This window comes from Coptis chinensis, chromosome 5 (genome assembly GCF_015680905.1).
Source record: "Coptis chinensis isolate HL-2020 chromosome 5, ASM1568090v1, whole genome shotgun sequence".
Taxonomy (NCBI): Eukaryota; Viridiplantae; Streptophyta; class Magnoliopsida; order Ranunculales; family Ranunculaceae; genus Coptis; species Coptis chinensis.
In genome coordinates, this window is record NC_141460.1 from 2,946,491 (window position 1) to 2,973,356 (window position 26,866).

A 26,866-nucleotide genomic window follows, 5' to 3' on the forward strand; every position below is an offset into this window, starting at 1 on the left:
AAAGACTATATACAAAGTTACTCATGGAACTTTTTCAACATCCTGATATTCCACGGTCGCTTGATGTTCTCTCCCAGGGGTGTCTACAACCTGTAGGCCCCGGTCATTTCAGCATCTACCATGATGTATGGTCCCTCCCAGTTGGGGCCCAACTTTCCATCTGTCTCTTTCTTGGTGGCTGGGGTTACCCGCCGAAGCACCAGATCACCAACATTAAATTTCTGTGGCTTCACCCGCTTGTTATATTGTCTTTGCAACCTCCTGTGGTATCCCTTCTTTCCTCTGTAAGATTCAACTCCCCGGCTAATATTTTCTCATTAACTACTGCTTCAACAGCATTGGTCCTGGTTGTCGCGGCCATCATTTCCACCGGAATCATCGCCTCCACTCCATAAGCCATAGCGAATGGCGATTCCCCGGTAGAAGTCCGCGGAGTCATGCGGTATGCCCAGAGTACCCTGTGTAGCTCCTCTGCCCAGGACCCTTTGCGCTCCTCTAACTTTTTCTTCATATTATTCATTATAGTCTTATTTGAGGACTCTGCTTGCCCATTCCCCTCTGGATTGTAGGGGGCCGAGAACCCTTGCTTTACCCCGAACGCTTGGAGAAATGCTTTCACTTTTCCCCCTATAAACTGTGTACTGTTATCCACGATCACGGTGTGCGGGAGTCCGAACCGGCATACGACATTTTCCTACAGGAACTTCCTCACCTGTTCCTCTTTTACCTGCTGCAGAGCCACACCTTCAACCCACTTCGTAAAATAATCTGTCGCGGCTAGCAAGAACCTTTTTTTGCCGCTCGCCATGGACAGGGGTCCGACAATGTCCAACGCCCACATAGCAAACAACCATGGACTATAAACCTGGTGCAAAAGTTCAGTGGGCACAAGTATCAGCAGTGCAAAGCTTTGGCATTTCTTACACCTCTTGGCATATTCTGTTGCATCTCTCTTCATGTGAGGCCAAAAGTACCCACAGGTGTCGAATGAGCCGGTCTTGTGATGAGTACGTCCTCCCCGCCGAATGGCTCCCACAATCTCCTTCATGAATTTCGCCACGCCCAGCACTTTTTGCGCCATTCGCGGTCCCAGACATTTCAGCAACGGCCCGCTGACACGTACTCCGCCGGTACAACACCCCATCCAGCAATATGTACCTCTGGGATACCTGTTTCATAGTCATCTCTTCCCCCCAGGTGGGATCCTCGGCTGGAAACTCAGCCAGAAATTCAGCCATGGCTTGTGCCTTTTCCACGATCCTGGCTTGATACTCAATGTTATACGAACTCAGCATTATCGCCCATTTCAACATTCTACCTGATTTCTCTGCCTTCAGGGCCAGTTTGAGCGGCAGGTTGGTCACCACTACCACCGTGTGAGCATCAAAATAAGGTTTCAATTTCAGCGCTGAAAAGATCAAAGCCAGGGTAAACTTCTCAATTCTACTGTATCTTGTTTCGGCGACCAACATGGTCTTGCTCTGGAAGTACACCGGCCTCTCTGCTTGTCTACTACCCTTATTAGCACTGAACTTATTGCATGCTCTGATACCCCCAAGTACAAATACAACTTCTCCCCTTGCCCTGGGCGCGATAAGATCGTTGCCTTCCCCAAATACTCTTTCAATTTCTGGAAAGCCCTTTCGCACGTAGTAGTCCACTGAAAGTCGGTCATCCTCCTTAAGAGTAGGTACAGAGGCCGGCACTTATTCGAGGACTTCGATATGAACCTGTTGAGAGCTGCGACCCTCTCTCTGCAGCTCTTTCACATTCTGTGGAGACGGCATTTCCAACAGTGCCCTTATCTGGTCTGGGTTCGCCTCTATTCCGCAGTAAGTGACAATGTATCCCAAAAACTTTCCTGATGTCACCCTGAATGTGCACTTCTCTGGGTTCAACATTAGTTTGTGTCTTCCCAGTATGCAGAAAGTTTCGCTTAGCCCCACCAGATGTTCGTCCTCAGTCATACTCTTCTCTACCATGTCATATATATAGATTTCCATTCCCTTTCTGATCTTGCTTTCGAACATCTTCTCCCCCACTCTCTAAAATGTTGCCCCCGCATTCTTTAGCCCAAAAGGCATTCTGGTATAACAGTATATTCCCCCCTCCACTATGAACGCGGTCTTCTCTTGGTCAGGGCTGTACATCATCACCTGATTGTAGCCCATCGAGGCATTCATGAATGAGAAAATCTTGAATTCCGTGGCTCGGTCCACCAACTCATCTATTCGTGGCATGGGGTAGCAATCCTTTGGGCACTCCTTGTTGACGTCTGTATAATCCACACACATTCTTACCTTCCCATTCTTTTTGGGAACCGCTACTATGTTAGACAGCCACTCAGTAAACTTGCATTCGCGAATGATACCAGCGTCCTTCAACTTCTTTACCTCATCCCGAATTCCTTGCACGTACTACAGTTTCACACTCCTCATCTTCTATTGTACTGGTCATGCTCCTTCCCTCATATGCAATCTATAGCATGCAAAATCTGGGTCTAACCCCGCCAAATCCTCGATTGTCCATGCAAACACATCGTTGTTCTCAGTCAATAAAGCAATCAACTTCACTTTCCAGCTTTATGACAAACTTCTCCTCACATTCACAAACTTCTCCTCCTCCGCGACCCCGAAATTTACTACTTCAATCTCATCCATTGCCTTGGTCCTGACGAGCAGCTCTTTCTCGCCGGCCACAGTCTGTAATTGCTATGCAGACTTGTCACCCTTCTCAGATGCCTCCTTCTTTGGTGCGCGGACTAGCCCTTTTGCCGTCACGTATTGAATGTTTTAAGCCGTGACCTGATCACCTCTTATCTTATATGTTCCTCCATTAGTCGGGAAGCGGATCACTTGATAGTACGTGGGTGGGATGGCCTTCATCTTGTGAATCCAATTTTTGCCCAAGATCGCATTTTATTGGGAGTTGGTATCTACTATCATAAAATGGGTAAACATTGTCACTGGCCCTGCGGTCACCGGTAGTACCAATTCCCCTAATGGCTCCGTCATGCTGCCGTTGAAGCCGAACAAGTTTGTTTGAGGGGGCTTCATCTGCTTGCCCATCTCTTCCATCGTGCCCTTGAATAATAGATCCACTGAGCTTCCGCAGTCTATCAGGACCATTTTTACGATGTAATTTCCCATCGCGATGGTGATCACCAGTACATCCTCGTGAGGCGTGGCCACTGACTCCAGATCTCTCAGTGTGAACTCTATCCTGTCATTCCCCTTGCCGGTGCCTGGAACAGGCCTTGGACTACTCAGAACCTCATTTATCTATTGCAGACTGGCGGTCCTCCGCACCTTATCTCTGTGTGCATTCCTCCCTAACGTTTCTCTATTGAAAATAACATTTATCGTACCGAGGATCCTGGCCGCGACCGGAATTCTTTCTGGCTGCACCTCCTTGATGAACTCCTTTAACTTCCCTCTCCCAATCATTCTCTCTACTAACCACTGTAGTACAAAGCATTCATTGGTAGCGTGATTCCGGACCTGGTGATATGCACAAAACGACTTTCCCTCTATTTCCCTCGGTGTGCTCCGTGGTGCTTCATTGTACTGCTGCCTATTGATTAATGGCAAGATCTCTTCCAAAGGTTTATTCAGCAGAGTTAGCTCTGTTTCGCGATAAGGTTTCCTTTCCCTATATTCTCTTCTGGCCTGCTCCCTACCTCTTTCTGCTTTCTGTGTTTCCCCTCTGTAGGTTCCCCCCTCTTGTGCCGCGGTCCTTTCTCTGTCTCTTCGATCCTCCATCCCCACGGCATGTACTGTCTTCTCAGGTTTCTTGTGTTCCTTACTCTTCCCCTGCAAAATATCCCCGTACCTTATGTATCTCTCTACTTTCAGATATAAAGCGTGTAAGGTAGTAACCTCAATCTTAGGGTGTGTTTGTTAAATTTTAACTCATGGAAAGGAAAGGAAATAAAATGGGTGGTCCACTATGGAATGGAATGGAAAGGAAATAATTTTAAATGGTATGTGTTTGGTAAACTGGGGAAAGGAAAGTAAAAACTGGGGAAAGGAATAATCATGTTTGTTTGAAAAAGCTATGGAAAGGAATAATTATATTGTTGGGTCATGGGTGTATTAGTAGTAAGTCCCTATCTATCTATTTCCTTTCCTTTCCTTTCCACAAAATTTTCAGGGGTTAGCTAAGGACACAAAACCTTTTTCCATCTCCATGATTTTGTTTCCATATGGAAAAGCCCATTTCCTTTCCATGGGTAAACAAACGCCTTAAACACTATGGAAAAGGTAGACCACTCTTATTTTCCTTTCCTTTCCATAGTGTTTCCATCATAACAAACACACCCTTAGACACCAACTCATGGATTCTGGTTCCCTGTTTCAACCCATACTGGAACGCAATGACCGCGGTGCGCTCATCCAGGTTTTCCACTCGTAGTGTCTCTTCCTTGAACCGGCACAAGAAATCTTTCAGCGTCTCGGTGGGCTTTTACTTGACATTAAAGAGATCCGCGACATTTACTACCCTCTTTCTTTGATGGATGAAGTGATTTACGAAGGCCTGCTCCAGCTCCTCAAACCTTCGTATACTCCGCGACCCCAGTCGGTAATACCAATCTAAGGCTCCCCCTTTCAAACTGGCTAGGAACATCATACAACAGAATCCATCGTACTTCTCCTCTTGCCATAGTGGCATATGCTGCCTGAAGTGGTGTAAATGGTCCGTCGGGTCTCCTTTCCCGTCGTATCTCTCGAACCGGGGTTGCATGAACCTCTTTGGTACCTTATAGTTCCAGACTGAGTCAGCCAGCGGGTTCTGATTCAAACTGGCCACCACCTTCTTTGCCGCGTGATAAAACGATAAAAATGACTAATTCTACTCACAAATAAATGATGAAATTCAAACGCAAGTAAAACTAAAACTTTTACGAATACAATTCTTATCAAAAATTTCTACTCTCGATACTATTGAAATAGAGTTGGAATAGAAGATTTGTTCCACTCCTAGTTCTTTAGCATTCAATGTTTTATAATATTGCGAATCTATCCAAAGTCTAATGAGAGTAATGGTGGGATTATAGTACGATGTGAATTCTAATAACAAGATACGCTAATTCAAACTATGGAATACTAAGGTTTGAATCTAGATAAAGAATTAGGGGGGATTGAATCTACCTTAACTCGACTTAATCAACTAACAAAGATTCGTCGTGATCCAAATTTCACTGTTTCGCATGTCTAAATGGTAATTCTAATCCCTAATTATACATGGCATCTCTACCAATTAATAAGTAGCATGTGAAGCAACCAAACCCATTCTCATGGTGAACTAATTATTTTCTAGAATTAAATAGATTATCACGATAATTTCAAAGTTAACAACGATCAAGCTTCATCAAGGCTTCAACCCCCCCTCTAATGGAGGTTTAGCCTAGAATCATTATGCTCTCATTTCCAATCGAAATTGAATAATACATAATATAAAGATTCTAACTTGATTAAATTCAACTAAACAATAATTAAAATCTAAATTAACAACTAAGAAATCATTAACAAACAAGAATTGAAATTAGATCTAAGCAATTTTAAATAACAAAATCGAAATTATCAAGAACTAACTATTTTATTTATCTAATGAATGATAAACAATGATTCCAATAACTAATCTAAAACAAGGAATGAAACTAATTAATGGAATGAAAACTAATTAATTAACTAATTCAAAAACTCAAAACTAGATCTAGATTATTCTCTAATGGCTACCTTCTATCCTAAGCTAATTGATACTTAAGAGCTAAGTCTTGTGTGTGGAAATGGAGGAGACCAGATCCACATTTCCGTGCATGGGCTGAGGATCCATGTTTTGGGCCGGAAAATCGAGCCCAAAGCCCAATTTCTTCAGTCCACAGGGTCCTTTTCAGCTAGCTTTGACTTCAACAAACTTTTCGTCCACTTCTACTCGTCTGATTGGGTCAAGGTTTAGACCATTGGAAAGCTTTTTCCGATCTGGTCGTTTTGACATAAGGTACGCCCAATTCCGAGGACTATGTCCAAAGGTACTATCTTCGGAAGTTCTGCTAACTTTTGTGTGCTGTTTCTGCTCGCATTGACTTTGACTTTTCAGCTTTTGACCTGGCTTTACAAAGGATTTTTCTCCTTGAATCTTGGCCTTTAATCACAGAAATTCTTAGCAACCAACTCTTGCTTATTTATCTCGCCAAAGTGGCACATTTCTGCACATAATTGACTTCAATGTCTGAAATACATAAAAACACGTAATTAGCATTAACTCTTATTTATTACTCGCATAATTGATATAAAAGTATTATTGTTAAGGGGTTAAAACTACAGTTTTGGGCTCTTATCAAACCACCCCCAAACAGTATTTTGCTTGTCCTCAAGCAAATATGAGAAATTAGCATAAGTGACCAAAAATGGAGTTCTAACTAATCTCGTTTCGCCGAGTGCAATTGCATTGACCATATGCAACAAGGCCTTAAACTACTAGGAATTCCCTAGTGGATGAGTTATAGCCTCGTGAAAGTTTTCTAGTGAAGGTACTCACAAACTTCATCTATACTATAAGGACTCAGAAATAAAACTATTGTTTTCTTATCTATGTCTCAATTATCTATACATCTCACTAGCAATGAATACAGAATAATCAAGTTGAAACCTAAGCTAATATATGCATAATAATCAATCATCTACGAATAAACATATATACAATGAGTAATACTATGAAATGCACTAGCATGCCCGTTTATGAAACTCGGAATAGCGTCCTTAAGTAGGTCCTCAAATAAATGTCAAGACAAAAACCACTCTGATTTTTCCACTCAAGTTTCGCTACTCCAGTGTGCAGTGGGCACACTTTACCTTACAATCTCAATGACACACAAGGAAGCCGGAGTCGATCGAACACATCTGCCACTTACTATCACACTAACCTATTCCTAATTGAGCTAGAGGTCATTATTAGGTGTTGCGGGGATTAGGATATGGTTTAAGAAGGAAGGAAATGGATATTCAAAAAGGACAAGTCTGAGATAATAGAGGCTTCATATTATGTAACTAGAGAAACCCTTGTTCTTTACTTTTGCTTCTACACTTTGTTTCCATCCTTAGCCATATTTTTTTTCTTTTTCTTTGGCTTTTGACTCCTTGATTATATTTTTGGAGTTCTAACTCTTTATTTTCTTTTATTTTTTTTGGATGGAAACTTACTTTTCTCATCTGAAGCGACTAACAAATTCTTGATTTCAAAGGTCTTTCTCTTTTCTATTCTTCATCTCTATTCTCAGACTTATTCAAAGAATTGGGTAGGTTGATTTTTTTTATTTTTTTATTTTGTTTGTTTTGTAACAGGGTAAAGGATTTGCGGTTATGAAAGGCTAAAGAAAGGCTCAGATGGGCGACTAGTGGAAAATAATTCATAGGTTTGAATTTCTGGCTATATCAATCTAAAGAGGGCCTAAATTCTCACTTAGGATATGGTATAGTGATCAAGCAAGTGGACGTGTGATTTCTCTATTTGGATTTTACTTCTCCCTTGTGTCATTTATCAAATGTTTCATTCATATAAGGCTTTAGGCTATATTCTCACAGGATTTGTAGAATAAGTACTCTAGCATAGATTTCAGAAACTTACTGCCAACAATCATAGATACTCATGTAACATATTTATAGATAGATGCAAGGATTATTACCTACATATTAACCTAAGTTTCTAAAAACTATTATAATACAAAAGCTACGTGAGATTTCTAGATTATCAAGGGCCTAGAAAAGGAAATCAATACCAATATTTCTAAGTGTACATCATAAACTTTTTATTAATATTTTTAAAATTTTTGGATTTTTTTAACTAGAAAACAAGTGCATATTGTACATATCTATATCCTAACAGATGCATTAATTACACGTGTTTCTATGCCTCCCCCTAAACAAGAAGCATGCTTTGTCCTCAAAGTATTTAAATAAATAGGGTAGAGAAATACCATGGAAACGCGTGAAATTTTGGAACATCTGCAAAACAAGGTTAAAACATAATAATATAGAAAATAAAAACTGACGTAACTCGATATGAGTTCCACCCGTTATGGGGTTAATAAGAATCAAATTGCTTGGGACATGAGTAGACACTAACTGAAATAAAAACTAACCTTAACTCCCGTTTAAGCCTCATCCTCATTTCCCTCTCCAAAGAGAGGAGGTTCCTTCGCATCCTGCCATGCCATGATAACTTGCCAAGCCCGCCGTTGTGTGTCGTCAACTTGTGCTAACCATGTCTAGTGTTACTATGTCTGATGGGGGTGTAAGGAGCAACCAAATGAGGTTGCACCTGCCATCCCAGCCAAGTCATTACTCGAAATGAGCGAACCACCCAATTGGTGGGTCTCATGACTTCAACCCTTTTCCAATCCATGAACTGGGTACAGAATTCTGGTAGACAACTGAGCAAGATGCGGCAAACCAAAACAGACATAAGAAGATACTTATGTCGCATGCTTTGGGCTCTATTAAGACTAGCCACTAATACTCGGGGAATGTCATATTGGCGACGTCCCTCAGCTAAAGCAAGGAAAACGTCACCAGCGGTACTATTTGCAGAGGTAAACTGCCAATCCCCTAAAATATTCATCAGGATGAATAACATAGTGGTGCCTACATTTAGGGACAAGTTACCAAGGGCTATGTTGTAACGCCCTTGGTCCATTATACGAAATACCCCTCCCCCATAATACTCATGGAAATATGTATAGTCATAGAGGTTTGCATTATCGGTCATATATCCCCACGTGTGAATAGGATCAGGTATTGGTATTCCCGAAACTAACGCTACCACATACTTATTGAATTCTAGTGGTGTGTCATCAACCGTGACGGAGAATTCTTGTTCTCCATCCTGGTAATAGAACTTAACATTATTATAAAAAAATTCAGTAAGGTTAGGTGAATACAAGTCGTCTTCACTTACCAGAAGATGCCTCCATCCGAACTGCATGATCCTTTCGCGGAACCAATGTCCATAAGTCTCGCTCCCCAACAAGTGTTCGAAAGACTGCTCTGGTATTACTATAGGAGAAGTCATCACAAAACTACTCTCTAAAATAGCTGCAACGATCTTGGAACAGCCCACAAAAAATTGGAGTTTTTTGTGCCCACGGGGGTCAGGGCGCGGGGTGCACTCAACCTATGCTTGGGATGGGCGTGGGTCGCACTCTGGTGAATTTCGAGTTCCAGGCACTTGGGCGCAGGGCACGCTCACTTTTTGCCTAGGATGGGCGCGGGTCGTGCTCAAGATGAAAACTGGAATTCCAGTGTTTTTGCGCAGTCGCTCAACTCGGGCTTGGTAAGGCGAATGGTCGTGCTCACGATGAAATTTTGGCCGACAGCGTGCCCTAGGGCAGTGGCGCTCCATGGGCGAGGCACGCTCCGAAATTTCTTGAAGTTGCTAAAATGGAGAAGAAAAATAGGAAACGTGGGAGTGAAAGGTGAGAGATGAAAGTGAGGTGTAGTGTGGGTTGTGAGTGTAGAATGAATGAAGTTTTTATAGGTTTTAAGTTGCTAAAACGAATCGGGAAGTTGCCAAAAAGCTTTAAGGCAATTGTCGGAAACAAAAAATTTTCAAAACCGAAAACGGAAACAACTCATATTCTTGATTCTAAAACAACCCTAATATCTTTTAGATTTAATTTAGAATAGTAACTTCTAAATTCTTTTAGATTTCATCCTACCACAACATCTAATCATAGGTATGCCCATATCGGCAATATTCTCAACCCTCACTCCAAAACAAATTCTAAACTGGAGGATCATATAACAAATCATGCTAGAGTAAATAATACCACCTCCAAACAATTCGGGAAGGTGGGATTAACGATAAAAACAATGCACAATTTGAAAAGAACCATATTATATTAAAATTGAAATTCAAACAACATTTAACAACCAAATTCAAATTTAACTACGGAATTCATAAATTAACATCCGAACTAAATAAAAAGCAAATACAAAACAACATCAACTCATAATATTCCTAAACCACTCACTGCTGGCAGTGGAAGGCACCTGAGAAGGAGATGGCTCCTGAGCTCCTGATGGGCCAGAGCCATCCGTCTTGCGGCGACGATGCTCGTGCCTCACAGACTGCTCCTCAGTAGAAGAACCCCCGTGGGGTGGGTAGTGGTCAAGCATATCTGCTCGGAACTTTTGCTGAGCTTCCATCTCGGCCTTCATCTCCTCCCAACGCTCATTCTCGCGCTGGGCACGAGTCTCGAAGTTATGATGGATGGTAGCTTGCTGAGTCCAGAGGTCTTCGTAAATAGTATTGAGAGAACGCATGCCACGATGAATCATAGTCATGCGTTCTGCATCCGACCTACACCACCCCAAGGCATCGACATCAAAACATGTCGTGTCCTCCTCATCCTCCGAGTCATCCTCTTCAAGTACCCTCTCTTTAGGCAACCTCCAAACTTTTTGGATACACTCCGTATAAATATGAGGATTTCTGTACTCTTTCAGCTAAATCCTATCAGACGTCGGAGTCGCTCTCAAGGTCATCATGATCTTCGTTATCAAAATAGGGAGAGGTGCAATACTCTTCCCAACTCCCCTAATCATGTTACTCAAAAACTCTAAAATATAGAATTCATACTTCTGCTCTTGGAGTATCCATAGAACGTGAAGGCAGTTCAAACTGATGTCACTGACCTTCTCCTTCCCTATGAGATTCCTACCAAACCACTTAGCTACAGCCAGCTGGTTGGTTCTCAGAGACGACTGGCGAACACAATGCGAGCTCGCATTGTAGTTCCTTTCCAAAACAGTCGCGTTCATCAAAGGCTCGATCCCAGTAAATTGGGATTCCTGTAATGTGGCATCGAGATGGCGTCTAAGCGGAATGCCTAAAATCTCAGCCAACAACCCAGTAGATACTTCTCTCCTCCTCCCGGCCACCTTACCAAAAATTCTATTCCAATCCAACTCCCTCGTCCTATAAAACTGTCAGACCAAATCTTCATGGTAAAAATCGTCTATCGAGTACCACAAACCACTCCAATCTCTCCTAACCATCTCGTCACTGTAAAACGGCGCGAAGTGGTTGGCAGTAAACGCGTGCTCCGGCAAAATCTTCCGTCTTTGAGCCATTGATATTCGGGATGATTTGGGGGTTTAAATTGAATGTGGGGATGGAGTTTGAGACTCCCTCACTAACAAAACAATGGTGGTGGCGCGGTGGTGGTGCGGCAGTTCCAAATTCTTTGAGTTTTGGTGGTTTTCGGTGGTGGAAATTGTTAGGATTGGTGGAGGAATATTTTGGAGAAGATTTGAAGTTGGGATTGTATTGTGGGCGTGGGTGTATTGAGGTTTTTTTTTTTTTTTTTTTTTTTTATGTTAGGCTTTGAAAGTTGTTAATGGCGGAAGTGGGAAGATGAAGAAGAAGAACGCGATGTGTTCTTGGGTTGTACTGTGGGCTTGGGCCCAAGCCCAATTCGATTCCCAAAAAAATTCAATTTTTAGCGCAACTTCAAACTAAAATTCCCGCTTCGTTACCGGTCCGATTTTTGCGAATGAGATATGGAAATTATCAGGAGAGAATTTCCAATCCAATAATCCATAAAACATTCTATTTTGACTGTGGATGACATATAAGAAGATGGAAAATGCCTCAAAGTACGTGCATAACATAAGTTATGCGAACGAATGAACTCTAAATTAATAGATCATGTCAACCCGAGTCGGAATACGATTAAACGGTCTAAGCAACACAAATGGCAAGTTGAACAATCCAGTACGCAAAACAAACACCCCACCCCCAAACAAATTTTTGGCAACGAAGTTTAGAAAATTTGTTTTGAAAGTGGGTCTTTTAAAGTCAGATTCCCGAGACTTCCTAAATTTCTATTTTTATGATTTTAACAATTTTTATTTTTGATGAATAAGATTTAATATAAGAAAAACAAGAAAGTAATAAATGTATAATTCACACCATAGAGGAACATGACTCAAAAACCGAGACAACATGCACGAGTGGAAAACGTGAATTATGTTAAACGTGGACTTAGAATCCGGTACTTACAGCCACACACTCTATAGGGAGGGCCCGGTTACCTGAATGGTGCACTTACCAATATATGAAAATGAAAGGAAGTACACCACGAAAAGGTCAGTCCTCATAGATAGGGTCCTGTAAAAGGACTTTCTCTACATCAGGGGACAAAAGCTCGTGGAAATGTTTCAACCGTTGGCCATTGACTTGAAAGGTACTGTTGTCCTTGGGATTTACCAAAGTGATTGCCCCGTGAGGGGTGACTTCAGTAACCAGAAAAGGACCAGACCAACAGGTTTTTAATTTCCCTGGAAAAATATGTAGACGAGAGTTGTAAAGTAAGACCTTTTGACCTACCACAAACTCTTTGTGCAATATTTGCTTATCATGAACACGTTTCATGTTAGCTTTATAATCCTTCGCGAGATCATAAGAATCGCTATGGATTTCTTTAAGCTCATTCAATTGCAACTTGCGCTTGACACCCTCCTCATCAAAATTGAAGTTAATATTTTTTATAGCCCACATAGCACGGTGCTCCAATTTAACGGGCAAATGACAAGGTTTTCCAAATACAAGTCTAAAGGGAGATATACTAATAAGAGTTTTAAAAGCAGTCCTATATGCCTATAAGGCATCGGATAAGCGCTTTGACCAGTCTTTCCTATCAGGATTTACAGTTGTTTCTAAAATCTTTTTGATTTCCCTATTAGAAACTTCTACTTGTCCGCTAGTTTGTGGATAATACAGAGTTTCTACCTTATGTGTAACTCCATACTTTTTCACGAGAGATGCAACAACTCTGTTGCGAAAATGTGTTCCACCATCACTAATGATGGCCTTTGGAATGCCAAAGTGATAGAAAATATACTTTTTAACAAAAAACACAACTGTTTTATGGTCATTGCTTCAACAAGCGATGGCCTCTATCCATTTAGACACGTCGTCCATGGCAACTAGAATATAAATGAAACCGTGGGAAACTGGAAAGGGACCCATGAAATCAATGCCCCATACATCAAAAATTTCTACCACCATAATTGGATTTAATGGCATCATATTACACTTCGTAATTCGCCCAAGTTGTTGGCAATGAATGCACGTTTTGTAATGCACTTGGGCATCTTTAAAGAGAGTAGGCCAATAAAACCCACATTGAAGAATTTTAGCAGCTGTTTTCATACCACTAAAATGGCCACCACATTCTTTGTCATGGCAGAATGAGAGAACCTCATTATATTCCCATTGGGGAATACAACGACGAATAATCTAACCCGCACAATACTTGAAAAGGTAGGGCTCATCCCAGTAGTATAGCTTAACTCTGGCCAAGAACTTCTTACATTCATTTCTTGACCAATCATAAGGAATAACATCAGACGCTAAATAATTTACAATGTCAGCATACCATGGTGTAGAAAAAATAGCATACAGATGCTAATCAGGAAAAGAGTCTGGTATGGACTCAGAATCACTATCATCGTCGTTTGTAAGTTTAGATAAATGGTCGGCAACTACGTTTTCAACCCCTCTTTTGTCCTTTATTTCTAAAGTGAACTCTTGCAGGAGAAGAATCCATCGGATTAATCTCGCTTAGCATCCTTCTTTTGCGAGAAGTACCTAAAAGGCTGCATGGTCCGTGTAAACTAGAGTCTTAGAACCAACCAAATAAGGGACGAAACTTATCTAAAGCATAAACGACAGACTAAGAATTCTTTTCAGTAGTTGTATAATTTCTTTGAGCATCGTTTATAGTTTTACTAGCATAATAAATAACAGTGGATTTATTATCTAGTTTACGTCCCAAAGACAAACACCAAACCGCATAATCACTAGCATCACACATGAGTTTGAAAGGTTTAGACCAATCGGAGGTTGTATAATGGGTGCAAAAGTTAAGGCGGCTTTTAAAGTTTCAAAAGCCTATTTACAGTTAAAATTAAAATCAAAGATGGCATCCTTTAAAAGCAGATTAGTTAACGGCCTAGCTATTTTCGATTTTTTTTTTATAAAACGCCTATAAAAACCTGCATGGCCTAGAAAGGCTCTAATATCACGGACAGTCCGTGGTATAGGTAGAGTCGCTATCTTATCTACTTCGATGCCATCACTAGATACTATGCGACCTAGTACTATGCCTTTTTTCACCATGAAATGACATTTTTCCCAATTTAAAACCAGACTTTTCTCTTCACACCGTGTCAAAAGGACATGTGAAGGTAGTCTTTTCTTGGTCATCAATATCAATATTAATTTGGAAATAACCAGAGTAGCCATCCAAAAAACAATAAAAAGCATGACCAGCTATGCGTTCAAGCATCTGATCTATAAAGGGTAAAGGAAAATGATCCTTTCGTGTCATGGCATTTAAACGTCTATAATCAATACAGATCCTCCATTTCATAGGACCATGCGTGGCAACATATTCACCCTTGGCATTACGTACTATGGTAATCCCTGATTTCTTAGGAACAACATGAATGGGACTGACCCATTCGCTATCAGAGATTGGGTATATGATACCCGCATCGAGTAACCGTAAGACTTTTTTCCTGACCACTTCTTTCATGGCAGGGTTTAAGAAACATTGAGGTTCGCGAGAAGTCTTTGTGTTATCCTCCAAATGGATACGATAAGTGCATACATTAGGGTCAATTCCCTTAATGTCGGCTAGGGACCAACCAATCGCAGAACGATGTTCCCTAATCACCCTGATCAAATGTGTCTCTTCCTCCTTAGATAACAGAGAAGATATAATTACTAGATGACTACCATCCAGATCAAGTTGAATATACTTTAACTCAGGAGGAAGAGGTTTAAGCACCGGGGTGAAAGGAATATCGATAAATGCTTCTGGAGGGTCCTCATCTTGAGTAATGAATACTTGCTTAGGCAGCAGGTCTTCAAACTCTGTAGATGGAGCAACAGAAGGGTCTACGATTTGTGTAGACTCGAAGATGGTGTTGACTTCCTCTAAGTAGGAGTCATCGACAAAATCTGAACTTCCAAAAGAAAGGAATTTATGCATATGGTTTTCTGAAAATGTGTTATTAAAGTAATCTTGAGCTAAGCTCTCGATCATGCTAACCTCCCCATCTATAGACGAATCTGGTAACTATTTTATCATTTTAAAAACATTTATCTCAATAGAAAGATGGACAAAAGATAAGGACATCGAACCATCGCGGCAATTTATAAGCGCGTTGGCAGTCGCCAAGAAGGGACGCCCTAAGATGATTAGAACAGAGTCATTAGCGACTTCTGTATCGAGGATAACAAAATCAGCAAGATAGTAGAAATCCTGGACCTTAACAAGCACGTTTTCAACCACACCCTTAAGGTAATTAATAGATCGATCCGCTAATTGCAACGTCATTTTAGTAGGTTGCATATCTTGTAGACCTATTTGTTTCTATAGATAATACAGGAGTAAGTTAACACTCGCCCCAGGTCTAGTAAAGCGGTCGTCGTGTGGGAATCTCCTAAGGTGCATTGTATAGTGGGACGACCAGGGTCCTTGTACTTAACGATTCTGTTGTGTTCTGTTAAAGTTGGAAACTGTTCCGTTAAAAAGGCGTATTTAGGAATATTTGTCTTGCGCCTTTTAGTGCACAACTCTTTAAGAAACTTAGCGTGGTGAGGTAATTTTTTAATTGCTTCGAGAAAGGGTAGGTTTATCGTTAGATTTTTGAAAACTTTCCTAATCTCGTCAAAGTTTGTATCCCTGTTTAACAGAGCTAATTTCTGGGGAAACGATGGTTTCTCTCTATATTTAGCGTATGGATCAAGTGGATGTCTAACCTTTGCTTTCTGTTTCTTAGGTTGTGGTTTAACTGGTACCTCTACAGGGGTAGGTTCTTCAGTTTCTATTTCGGTATCTAGTTCAATCTCCGGTGTAGGGACTATTTGTGGGGTAACTATAGGCATAGTTACATTGTTATCAACCACTCTTCCAGAACGGAGAGTGGTGATGACATTTAGCTCACCTACGTTTGCATTTTCCATACTAGTATTACTGTTCATCTCAAAGGTTGTGTTTGTTGTTTTAGGATTATGTATTGCTTGTCCTGGAAACACACCTTTGGGTTATACTTTCTCTTGTGCTAACTGCTATAAGGAAAGTTGGATGGCTTGTAAAATCTGTTGTTGAGATTGCATAAAGGTATCAAAATGATCCGGTTGTGGAGGAGTGTTAGCTATAGGTTGTGTGACAGGAATTATGTCACGTTGATTATTAATTGGTGAATTTTTATAGTTATTATTATTAACCAGAACGATACCTCTATTAACATTATAATTATTATTGTTATAATTATTATAATTACCCTGACCTTGTCCTTGTCGTGGTTGAGCTTAGTTATTATAATTATAATTTACCTGACCTTGTCCTTGCCTTGGTGGACCTTGGTTGTAATTGTTTGTTGGCCTAACATTTTGATTATTAAACCCTGGAGGTGTTACTTGTTGATTATTTCTCCAACTGAAGTTGGGATGTTGTCTCCAAGGGGCGTTAGGAATAGGATAACTATTAATTGAGCAAACGTTATCTTGTTGTAATATTTGTTGTTCGTAAGCGAGAGGGCAATAGGAGTCGGGATGCTCTGGACTAAAATAGAAATTACATGGATTGGAGTTGACATTCATGATGGGAATAGGTTGTTGTTGAACAGAAATAGCCTCTACCTTTTTAGTGAAAGATTCGATTAAATTTTTAAGTTCCGGATCGGGTTTCATCTTAAACATACCAGCGGCCTTAACTGTTATAGAAGAACTAGCGGAACGGGAGATATCGTCACTGCCCCCCTATTTATTATTACGCTTAGTTTGATCTTCTAAAAATTTATAAGCCTCTGAGGCTCCCTTACTGAGGAAACTACCCCCATTCATTATGTTAAGCACCTCCTTGTGGTGGTGTAACAGTCCTTTGAAAAAGGCACGAACTAGCGTGTCTTTCGCGAGGTTATGGTGTGGACACTCTATAAGTAGATCGGTGAAATGATTCCAAGCCTCTGAAAACGATTCATGAGGATTTTGTCAAAAGAAATGAACCTTGGAAAGTATTTCATCGGTCTTCAGTGGTGGGTAAAAATGTTCTATAAACAGTTGAACAAGTTTAGCCCACGAGTCCACAGAATTAGGCGCTTGGGCAGTTAACCAAGACGCCGCCTTATCGGCTAAAGTGAAAGGAAATACCCTCAGTTTAATTTGTTCTGCACCCACCGTAGGATGGTGGAATGTAGTAAGGACTTGGTCAATCATATGCATGTGCTGATAAGGCTTTTCATGGTCTAACCCATGAAAAACGGGTAACAAATTAAATATATTTGGGGGGATTCGGAAATCCCCCACTGGGTCTAATAGAACGATGCAAGATTTAGGGCTATCGTTCAAGGCTTTGTAAAATTCAAAAAGAGGATACTCTCTTTCTTCAGCCATTATTTCAGGTGGTGTGTGTGGTATATTAGCTAGAGGTGTAGTGAGTGGTATACTAGAAAGGCGTGTTTGTTGACGTTGCCGGTTGATTACGTTAGGCGTTTTTCTTCGGCCTGACCTTAATCTCATGTAAGGCTAAGGCAATCTTAACGAAACACAACAACACTCCAAACAATCCTGATGTGCTAGTATGAACCTCTAACAGGAGATGCGAGGTGTGGAAGAGGAGAGTACTTGAATGCCTCCCTGCTTCGCTTATGAATAACATCTTGTTTACGCGTGCTCAGTGTGTATAACAAGTTAGAACACTAAAAACCTTGAAAGAAATGGAAGTTTGAAAACAAACTGTGGAAATCGGGCGGTTTCAGCAGAGAGTCGGTCCTTCGCCGGGATAGGCCCTCACGTAGGGGCGGGTGGCGCTTCGAGTCAAGCTAGAGTTCCAGGCGTTTAGGCGCGGGTGGCGCTCCAATTTAGCCTTCGTAAGGGGTGGGTCACGCTCAGGAAAAAACTCAAGGTCTAGGGCTTCGGTCGCGGTATTTCGTGTTTTGCCTTGGCAAAGGCTGGTGGCTCAATTTAGCTTGCCGGTATGCATATCATCACGCTCCTTGTAATTTTGCGAGGAAAATTTTCAGTGCTGAAACGACCAACCACAGTGAGAATCAAACAAGGGTGGGTGGGTTTTGGGACTTTGTAAAACTAACAATTTTAAAGAAAACAATACTAAAGGGAACTAAGATGGCAGCGGCGCCATTTGACAAAACGATAAAAATGAATAATTCTACTCACAAATAAAAGATGAAATTCAAACACAAGTAAAACTAAAACTTTTACGAGTACAATTCTTATAAAAAATTTCTACTCTCGATACTATTGAAATAGAGTTGGAATAGAAGATTCGTTCCACTCATAGTTCTTTAGCATTCAATGTTTTCTAATATTGTGAATCTATCCAAAGTCTAATGAGAGTAATGGTGGGATTATACTACGATGTGAATTCTAATAACAAGATACGCTAATTCAAACTACGGAATGCTATGGAATACTAAGGTTTGAATCTAGATAAAGAATTAGGGGGGATTGAATCCACCTTAACTCGACTTAATCAACTAACAAAGATTCGTCGTGATCCAAATTTCAATGCTTCGCATGTCAAAATGGTAATTCTAATCCCTAATTATACATGGCATCTCTACCAATTAATAACTAGCATGTGAAACAACCAAACCCATTCTCATGGTGAACTAATTACTTTTTAGAATTGAATAGATTATCATGACAATTTCTAAGTTAACAACGATCAAGCTTCATCAAGGCTTCTTCAACCCCTCTAATGGAGGTTTAGCCTAGAATCATTATGCTCTCATTTCCAATCGAAATTGAATAAGACATAATATAAAGATTCTAACTTGATTAAATTCAACTAAACAATAATTGAAATCTAAATTAACAACTAAGAAATCATTAACAAACAAGAATTGAAATTAGATTTAAGCAATTTTAAATAACAAAATCGAAATTATCAAGAACTAACTATTTTATTTATCTAATGAATGATAAACAATGATTCCAATAACTAATCTAAAACAAGGAATGAAACTAATTAATGGAATGAAAACTAATTAATTAACTAATTCAAAAACTCAAAACTAGATCTAGATTATTCTCTAATGGCTACCTTCTATCCTAAGCTAATTGATACTTATGAGCTAAGTCTTGTCTGTGGAAATGGAGGAGACCAGATCCACATTTTCGTGCATGGGCTGAGGATCCATGTTTTGGGCCGGAAAATCGAGCCCAAAGCCCAATTTCTTCAATCCACAGGGTCCTTTCCAGCTGGCTTTGACTTTAACAAACTTTTAATCCACTTCTGCTCCTCCGATTGTGTCAAGATTTGGACCATTGGAAAGCTCATTCCGAATCGGTCGTTTTGACATAAGATACGCCCAATTCTGAGGCCTAAGTCCAAAGATACGGTCTTTGGAAGTTCTGCTGACTTTTGTATGTTGTTTTTGCCCGCGTTGACTTTGACTTTTCAGCTTTTGACCGGGCTTTACAAAGGCTTTTTCTCCTTGAATCTTGGCCTTTAATCACAGAACTTCTTAACAACCAACTCTTGCTCATTTATCTCGCCAAAGTGGCACATTTCTGCACATAATTGACTTCAATGTTTGAAATACATAAAAACACATAATTAGCATTAACTCTTATTTATTACTCGCATAATTGATATAAAAGTATTATTGTTAAGGGGTTAAAACTACAGTTTTGGGCTCTTATCACCGCACCGTGTTTTTCCTTCTCCGTCGTGCGGTTCGCTTCTATGTCCCTTTCGATCTTCGGCTGCACCATTTCCATGGCAAGCCCCCGGTGTTGTTCGCTTCGGTCTCATGAGGGAGTTCCACGCCTTGTCCTTCCATTTCACTACTCTCGAGTTCTGCTACATTCTCTCCCCCTTGGGTGGTTTCCCTTTCTCTCCTCAACTCATCATTCTCCTCCCTCAGCCTTCCTATCTCCTCTTGGAGCAATCTCGCTTTCGCCTCCTTATCTTCGACCTCCTCTTCTGGCATCTCCTTATTCTCAATATTCCCCGTTAATTCCTCTCTGACCTCCACTCTCACTCTTCTAGGTCCCCCCCTACCTCTTCCTCTTCCTCTTCCCCTCTTAGCTACAGGAGCCATGCTCTAACCTTTCCTTTTTCTCACTAGGTCGTGGACTAACTCGTTTGCACAGACGACGCTAAATGTATTCACCTGAAAAATCCCTACTGGTATTTCTAGTCTCTCACCTCTCTTACACTCTCTTTTCTCTCTTTCGATCTCTTTCTTAGGTTCACTGTTCCTTTTATATCCTCTCCCTTTTCTTCCCATCCATTCATCTATGTCCCATCCATCGGTCAACTTTTGTACACTTGTCCTGTTAGGGTTTCGCGGCCTCGATCCCATACTTCCCGTTTCTTCTTTCTTATCTTGCCTCTCCTTTGACCCTGACACCCCACGAGTCATCTCTTCTTATCTTTCCTTTTGCTACTACAGACCTGCAGGCATGCCAACTCCTTGGCCCCAAAATAGGCTGATACAATTATCTGACGTTAGTTTAATACAATTGCCCCCCAGTTTCCGATTTTTAGTTAATTACTTTTTGTGTTTAGTTTATTGCATTTGCAGAAAGTTTCCAATTTCCCGTTAATTACTCTTTGAGCTCAGTTATATATTTCAATCCAGTTTCCGATTTACTTTTAATTATCCAATGTGGTGTGTAATACTAACTTATACTAATCCATTTGTAGTGTCCTTGCAAACATGACATAAAAAATAAATTATGCTTGATTTACTATGTGGGATCATCGAAGATTATCCAGTTCTCGATTTCCCATTAATTATTCTTTAAATTATGCATGACTCACTATGTAGAATCTTTAAAGATTATCTACGAACGGGTGTTGTTATATTAATTATTCTGAAAAATATTTGCAAATATGCAGAACTATTATATATTAATATTATATTGATCACTCAACCAAATTTCTTATAACGTTAAAACCTCACTCGGCCATCCATTAAAAAAAAAGAACTCACCTTTGATAAAACCCTCCAACTTCATTTTGTTGTTTAATAATAGAAGTTTGATTGAAGTTTTGTGAGATTGCCTAATAATATGAAGTTCATATATATTGAAGCTACTTGAATAGCAAGGAGTTCCCAATCATACGAAAAGAGATAAAATAAACATCATTTTAAATGTAAAACTATAATTATCGAGACATTCCCACAACATATAACCCAACTATGTTTTGAGGTTAGTTCGATGCATTTGCATCCAGTTTCTGATTTTCCGTTATTTATATTTTGAGGTTAATTCAATGCAGTTGCATCCAATTTCCAATTCCCGTTATTTATTTTTTAAGATAAGTTCAATGCAGTTGCATCCAGTTTCTGATTTCTCGTTAATTATTCTTTTCAATTAGTTCAATACATTTGCATCCAATTTCCAATTTCCTGTTAATTGTTCTTTGAGATCAGTTCTATACATTTGCATCCAGTTTCTGATTTCCCATTAATTATTCTATGAGATTAGTTTAATGCATTTGCATCCAGTTTTCGATTTCTTGTTTATTATTTGATAAAGTTGCATTTGCATCTACTTTCCGATTTCCCATTAATTATTGTTTGAGGTTAGTTCAATGAATTTGCATCCAGTTTCCGATTTCCTGTTAATTATTTCTTGAGGTTAGTTCAATACATTTACATCTAGTTTATTTTTTTAGATTAGTTTAGTGCAGTTGCATCTGGTTTCCGATTTCCCGTTAATTATTTTTTAAGATTAGTTCCACGCATTTGCATCATGTTTCCAATTTATAATTAATTTTTCTTTGAGGTTAGTTCAATGCAGTTGCATCTAGTTTCTGATTTCCCGTTAATTTAATCTTTGAGGGTTAGCTCAATGTATTTGCATCCAGTTTCCGATTTTCTGACAATTATTTTTTTATGTTAGTTTGATGTATTTGCATCCAAGTTTTGATTTTCCGTTAATTATTCTTTGAGGTTAGTTTAATGCAGTTGTATCCATATTCAAATTTTCTATTAATTACTTTTTAAGATTAGTTTAATGTTTGCATTTGCATCCAGTTTTCGATTTTCCATTAAATATTATTTGAGGTTAGTTCGATGCATTTGCATTCAATTTTTGGTTCCCCATTAATTGTTTTTTGACGTTAGGTTCATTCAGTATTATATATTTTTTAAAATATTTGTCATTATTGATTTGCTGTTATTTATTTTTTTTCATTTTCTATTATATATTTTGTGATGTTATTTTTTGTATAATTGTTTTTAACTATGTTTTGAGGTCGTGTTAAGGATATATTCGAAATAAGTCGATGCTTTATCATAGACACTAAAATTATATGATTTGTAATAGGGAATTAGTTTCTACAAATCACCTATTTTTTAGCAATTTTTTTTATTTGATCAAATATATAAGAATTGGAAATACACTCAAACTCTCCAAATATAAGAATTAGAAATACACTCAAACTTTCCAAAGAGGTTCCTGTATCAGCTGAATTTGGGACCAAAGAAATGATATGACCGAGGGCCCGAAGTGAAATAAGGAGTGGAGAACACGAAACACTTAAGCAAGTCCACGACCTTCTAGAAGAGCGTGAGCCACGCACGTGCAAGGGACCCAGGGGGTGACCGGGTCAAAGTGACTGCAAGGTAAGAAAGAAGGAAGGGGGTGCATGGGATCGAGGCCGCAGAACCCTAGGTGGACAGATGTGAGAAAGCTGACCAGAGGATTGAAAAGGGATCGACGGATGGAGAGAGAGGAGAGGACGAAAAAAAGGGAACAATAAACCTAGAGAAAGAAAAGGAAAGGAAAAAGAGAGAGTGGAGAGGTTGAGACATTTATGTTTCTACTGTGAATACTAGTTTCTTGTAAGAGATCTTTTAGGTTCATACATATGGCGCCGTCTGTGGGGACGAGGTAGTCCACGACTTAGTAAGAAAAAGGAAAGGTTAGAACATGGCTCCTGTAGCTAAGAGGGGAAGAGGAAGAGGAAGAGGAAGAGGTAGGGGGAGACCTAGAAGAGTGAGAGCTGAAGTCAGAGAGGAAGAAGTGGGGAATATTGAGAATGAGGAGATGCCAGAAGAGGAAGTCGCAGATACAGAGGCAGAGGCGACCAGATTGCTCCAGGAGGAGATAGGAAGACTGAGGGAAGAGAATGATGAGTTGAGGAGAGAAAGGGAGACCACCTAAGGGGGAACAGATGCAGCAGAACCCGAGGGTAGCGAAGTGGAAGGACAAGGCATGGAACTGCCTCGAGAGAACATAGCGAACAATACCGGGGGCATTACCATGGAAATGGTGTAGACGATGATCGAAAGAGATAGAGAAGCGAACCACACGGCGTAAAAGGAAAAGCACGGCGCGGCAAAGAAGGTGGTAGCTAGTTTGAATAAGAATCCGCTGCCTGACTCAGTCTGGAACTCTGAGGTACCAAAGAGGTTCACACAACCCCGGTTCGAGAGATACGATGGGAAAGGAGACCCGGCGGACCATTTACACCACTTCAGGCAGCAGATGTCGCTATGGTAAGAGGAGAAGTACGATGGACTCCGCTGTATGATGTTCCCAACCAATTTGAAAGGGGGAGCCTCAGATTGGTACTATCGATTGGGGTCACGGAGCATACGAAGGTTTGAGGAGCTGGAGCAGGCCTTCGTAAATCACTTCATCCATCAAAGGAAGAGAGTAGTGGATGACGCGGATCCCTTTAATGTCAAGCAAAAGCCCACTAAGACGCTAAAAGATTTCCTATGCCGTTTCAAAGAAGAGACACTACGAGTGGAAAACCTTGATGAGTGCACCGTGGTCATTTTGTTCCAGCATGGTTTGAAACAGGGAACCAGGGTTCATGAGTCGGTGTCAAAGATTGAGGTTACTACTTTACACGCTTTATACCTGAAGGTAGAGAGGTACATAAGGTATGAGGATATTTTGCAGAGGAATAGTAAGGAACACAAGAAACTTGAGAAGTCCGTACATGCCGTGGGAGTAGAGGATCGGAGAGACAGAGAAAGGATCGCGGCACGAGAAGTGGGAAACTATAGAGGAGAAACACAGAAAGCAGAAAGAGTCAGGGAACAGGCCCGAATAGAGTATAGGGAAAGAAAACATTATCGCAAAATGGAGCTCACTCTGCTGAACAAAACGTTGGAGGAGATCTTGCCATTAATCAATGGGCAGCAGTACTATAAAGCACTGCGGGGTGCACCCAGGGAAATAGAAGGAAAGCCATGTTGTGTATATCACCAGGTCTGGAATCACGCTACTAATGAATGCTTTGCTCTGCAGTGGTTGGTAGAGAGAATGATTGGGAGAGGGAAGTTAAAGGAGTTCATCAAAGAGACACAACCGATAGAAAGAGTCCCAGCCGCGGCCAGGATCCTTGGTACAATAAATGTTATCTTCAGTGGAGAAACATTGTGGAGGAATGCACACAGAGATAAGATTTGGAGGACCGCCAGTTTGCAGCAGGTAAATGAGATTCTGAGTGGTCCAAGGCCTATTCCGGGAGCCAAAAAAAGGAACGACAGGATAGAGTTCACACTAAGAGATTTGGAGTCAGTGGCCGCGCCATGCGAGGATGTGATGGTAATCACCATCGCGATGGGAAATTACATGGTAAAAAAGGTCCTGATAGGCTGCAGAATCTCAGTGGAACTGTTATTCAAGGGAGCGATGGAAGAGATGGGCATTGATAGTAAGCAGATGAAGCCCCCCCTAACCAACTTGTTCGGCTTCAACGGCAGTATGACGGAGCCGTTAGGGGAATTGTTGCTACCAGTGACAGCAGGGCCAGTGACATTGTTTAGCCGTTTTATGATAGTAGATACCAGTTCCTAATATAACGCGATCTTGGGCAAAAAATGGATTCACGAGATGAAGGCCATCCCATCCCATCCACATACTATCAGGTGATCTACTTCCCAAATAATGGAGGAATATATGAGATAAGAGGTGATCAGGTCACGACTCAAAATATTTAGTAGGTTATGGTGAAAGGGCTAGTCCGCACACCAGAAAAGGAGGCGGCTGAGAAAGGCGACAAGTCTGCACAGCAGTTACAGACCGTGACCGGCGAGAAGGAGTCTCGTTGGGGCCAAGACAATGGATGAGATTGAGATAGTAAATATAGGAATTGCAGAGGAAGAAAAGTTTGTGAATATGGGAACAAGTTTGTCAGAAAGTTGGAAGGCGAAGTTGGTTGCCTTATTAACTGAGAACAACGATGTGTTTGCATGGACCATTGAGGATTTGGTGGGGTTAGATCCGGAGTTCGCGTTCCATAGATTACATATGAGGGGAAGGGGCTCAGCCGGTAGAATAGAAGATGAGGAGCGTGAAACCGCAGTACGCGCAAGGACGGGATGAGGTGAAGAAGCTGAAGGATGCTGGTATCATCCGCAAATGTAAGTTCACTGAGTGGTTGTCTAACATAGTAGCGGTCCTTAAAAAGAACGGGAAGGTGAGAATGTGTGTGGATTTTACAGATGTCAACATGGAGTGCCCAAAGGATTGCTACCCCATGCCGCAGATAGATGAGTTGGTGGACCAAACTGCAGAATTCAAGATTTTATCATTCATGGATGCCTCAATGGGTTATAATCAGGTGATGATGTACGGCCTGGACCAAGAGAAGACCGCGTTCGTAGTGGAAGGGGAAACATACTGTTATACCAGAATGCCTTTTGGGCTAAAGAATGCGAGGGCAACATTTCAGAGAGTGGGGGAGAAGATGTTTGAAAGCAAGATAAAAAATGGAATGGAGATTTATATAGATGCCATGGTAGAGAAAAGTATAACTGAGGACGAGCATTTGCCAGGGTTAAGTGAAACTTTCTCGATACTGCGGAGACACAAGCTTATTTTGAACCCCGAGAAGTGCACGTTCGGGGTGACATCTGGGAAGTTTTTGGGATACATTGTCACCTACCGCGGAATAGAAGCGAGCCCAGACCAGATAAGGGTTTTGTTAGAAATGACATCCCCACAGAATGTGGACGAAGTGCAGAGACTGGCCGGGAGGGTCGCAACCCTCAACAGGTTCATATCAAAGTCTTCCGATAAATGTCGTCCTCTATACCTACTCTTGAGGGGGACGACCGACTTCCAATGGACCGCGGCATGCAGAAAGGCTTTCCATGAATTGAAAGAGTATTTGGGGAAGGCACCGATCTTATCACGTCCAGGGCAGGGGGAGAAGCTGTATTTGTACTTGGGGGTGTCAGAGCATGCGATCAGTTTAGTTCTAATCAGGGTGGTTGATAAGGCAGAGAGACCGGTGTACTTCCAGAGCAAGGCCATGCTAGACGCTGAGACAAGATACAGTAGGATTGAGAAGTTTGCCTTGGCTCTGGTCTTTTCGGAGTTGAAATTGATGCCATATTTTGATGCTCACTCCGTGGTAGTGGTGACCAATTTGCCGCTAAAACAGACCTTGAAGGCGAAGAAATCAGGTAGGATGTTGAAATGGGCTATAATGTTGAGTTCATATGACATTGAGTACCAAGCCAGGACCGCGAAAAAGGCGCAAGCCATGGCCGAGTTCCCAACCGAGGACCCCACTTGGGGGGAAGAGATGATTATGGAACAAGAGGTGGATCAAAACCATGACCCGCTGGATCCTTGGGACATGAGGAATAGATGTAGAGTCTTTACAGATGGGTCCGCTACCGACACAGGGAGGGGTGTTGGTCACGCCTGAGAATGCACGACTAGAATTATCAATGAAATTGGGTTTTGCTGCGTTGAACAATAAGTCTGAGTATGCGGCAGTAATATCAGGTTTAGACTTGGCCAGAGATCTGGGGGTCAGAGAGCTAACAGTGTATTCAGA

At 40.9% G+C, this 26,866-nt stretch overlaps 2 protein-coding genes across 2 annotated transcripts; one reads left to right on the top strand and one right to left on the bottom strand.

Annotated features, from left to right (window-relative positions):
• Positions 1–229: 229 nt before the first annotated feature.
• On the bottom strand, positions 230–1,982 carry LOC147496282 (uncharacterized). Its single transcript, XM_086562524.1, has 4 exons — positions 1,731–1,982; positions 975–1,679; positions 713–865; positions 230–586 (listed from the first exon to the last, which is right to left on the bottom strand). The coding sequence occupies exons 1-4, from the start codon at positions 1,980–1,982 to the stop codon at positions 230–232; spliced, it is 1,467 nt and encodes a 488-aa protein (XP_086418650.1).
• Positions 1,983–23,592: 21,610 nt separating this feature from the next.
• Positions 23,593–24,873, top strand: LOC147496283 (uncharacterized). The gene has a single exon (XM_086562525.1). The coding sequence runs from the start codon at positions 23,593–23,595 to the stop codon at positions 24,871–24,873; it is 1,281 nt and encodes a 426-aa protein (XP_086418651.1).
• Positions 24,874–26,866: the final 1,993 nt, after the last annotated feature.

Excerpts from the sequence above, each read along its gene's own strand:
- LOC147496283 (XM_086562525.1), top strand. The coding sequence starts at position 23,593 with ATGTTCCCAACCAATTTGAAAGGGGGAGCCTCAGATTGGTACTATCGA.
- LOC147496282 (XM_086562524.1), bottom strand. The coding sequence starts at position 1,982 with ATGGTAGAGAAGAGTATGACTGAGGACGAACATCTGGTGGGGCTAAGC. Across the intron at positions 1,680-1,730 it reads AGGGTCGCAGCTCTCAACAG|GAGGATGACCGACTTTCAGT; the intron begins GTTCATATCGAA and ends CCTACTCTTAAG. Across the intron at positions 866-974 it reads GGCTCATTCGACACCTGTGG|GTTTATAGTCCATGGTTGTT; the intron begins GTACTTTTGGCC and ends CTTTTGCACCAG.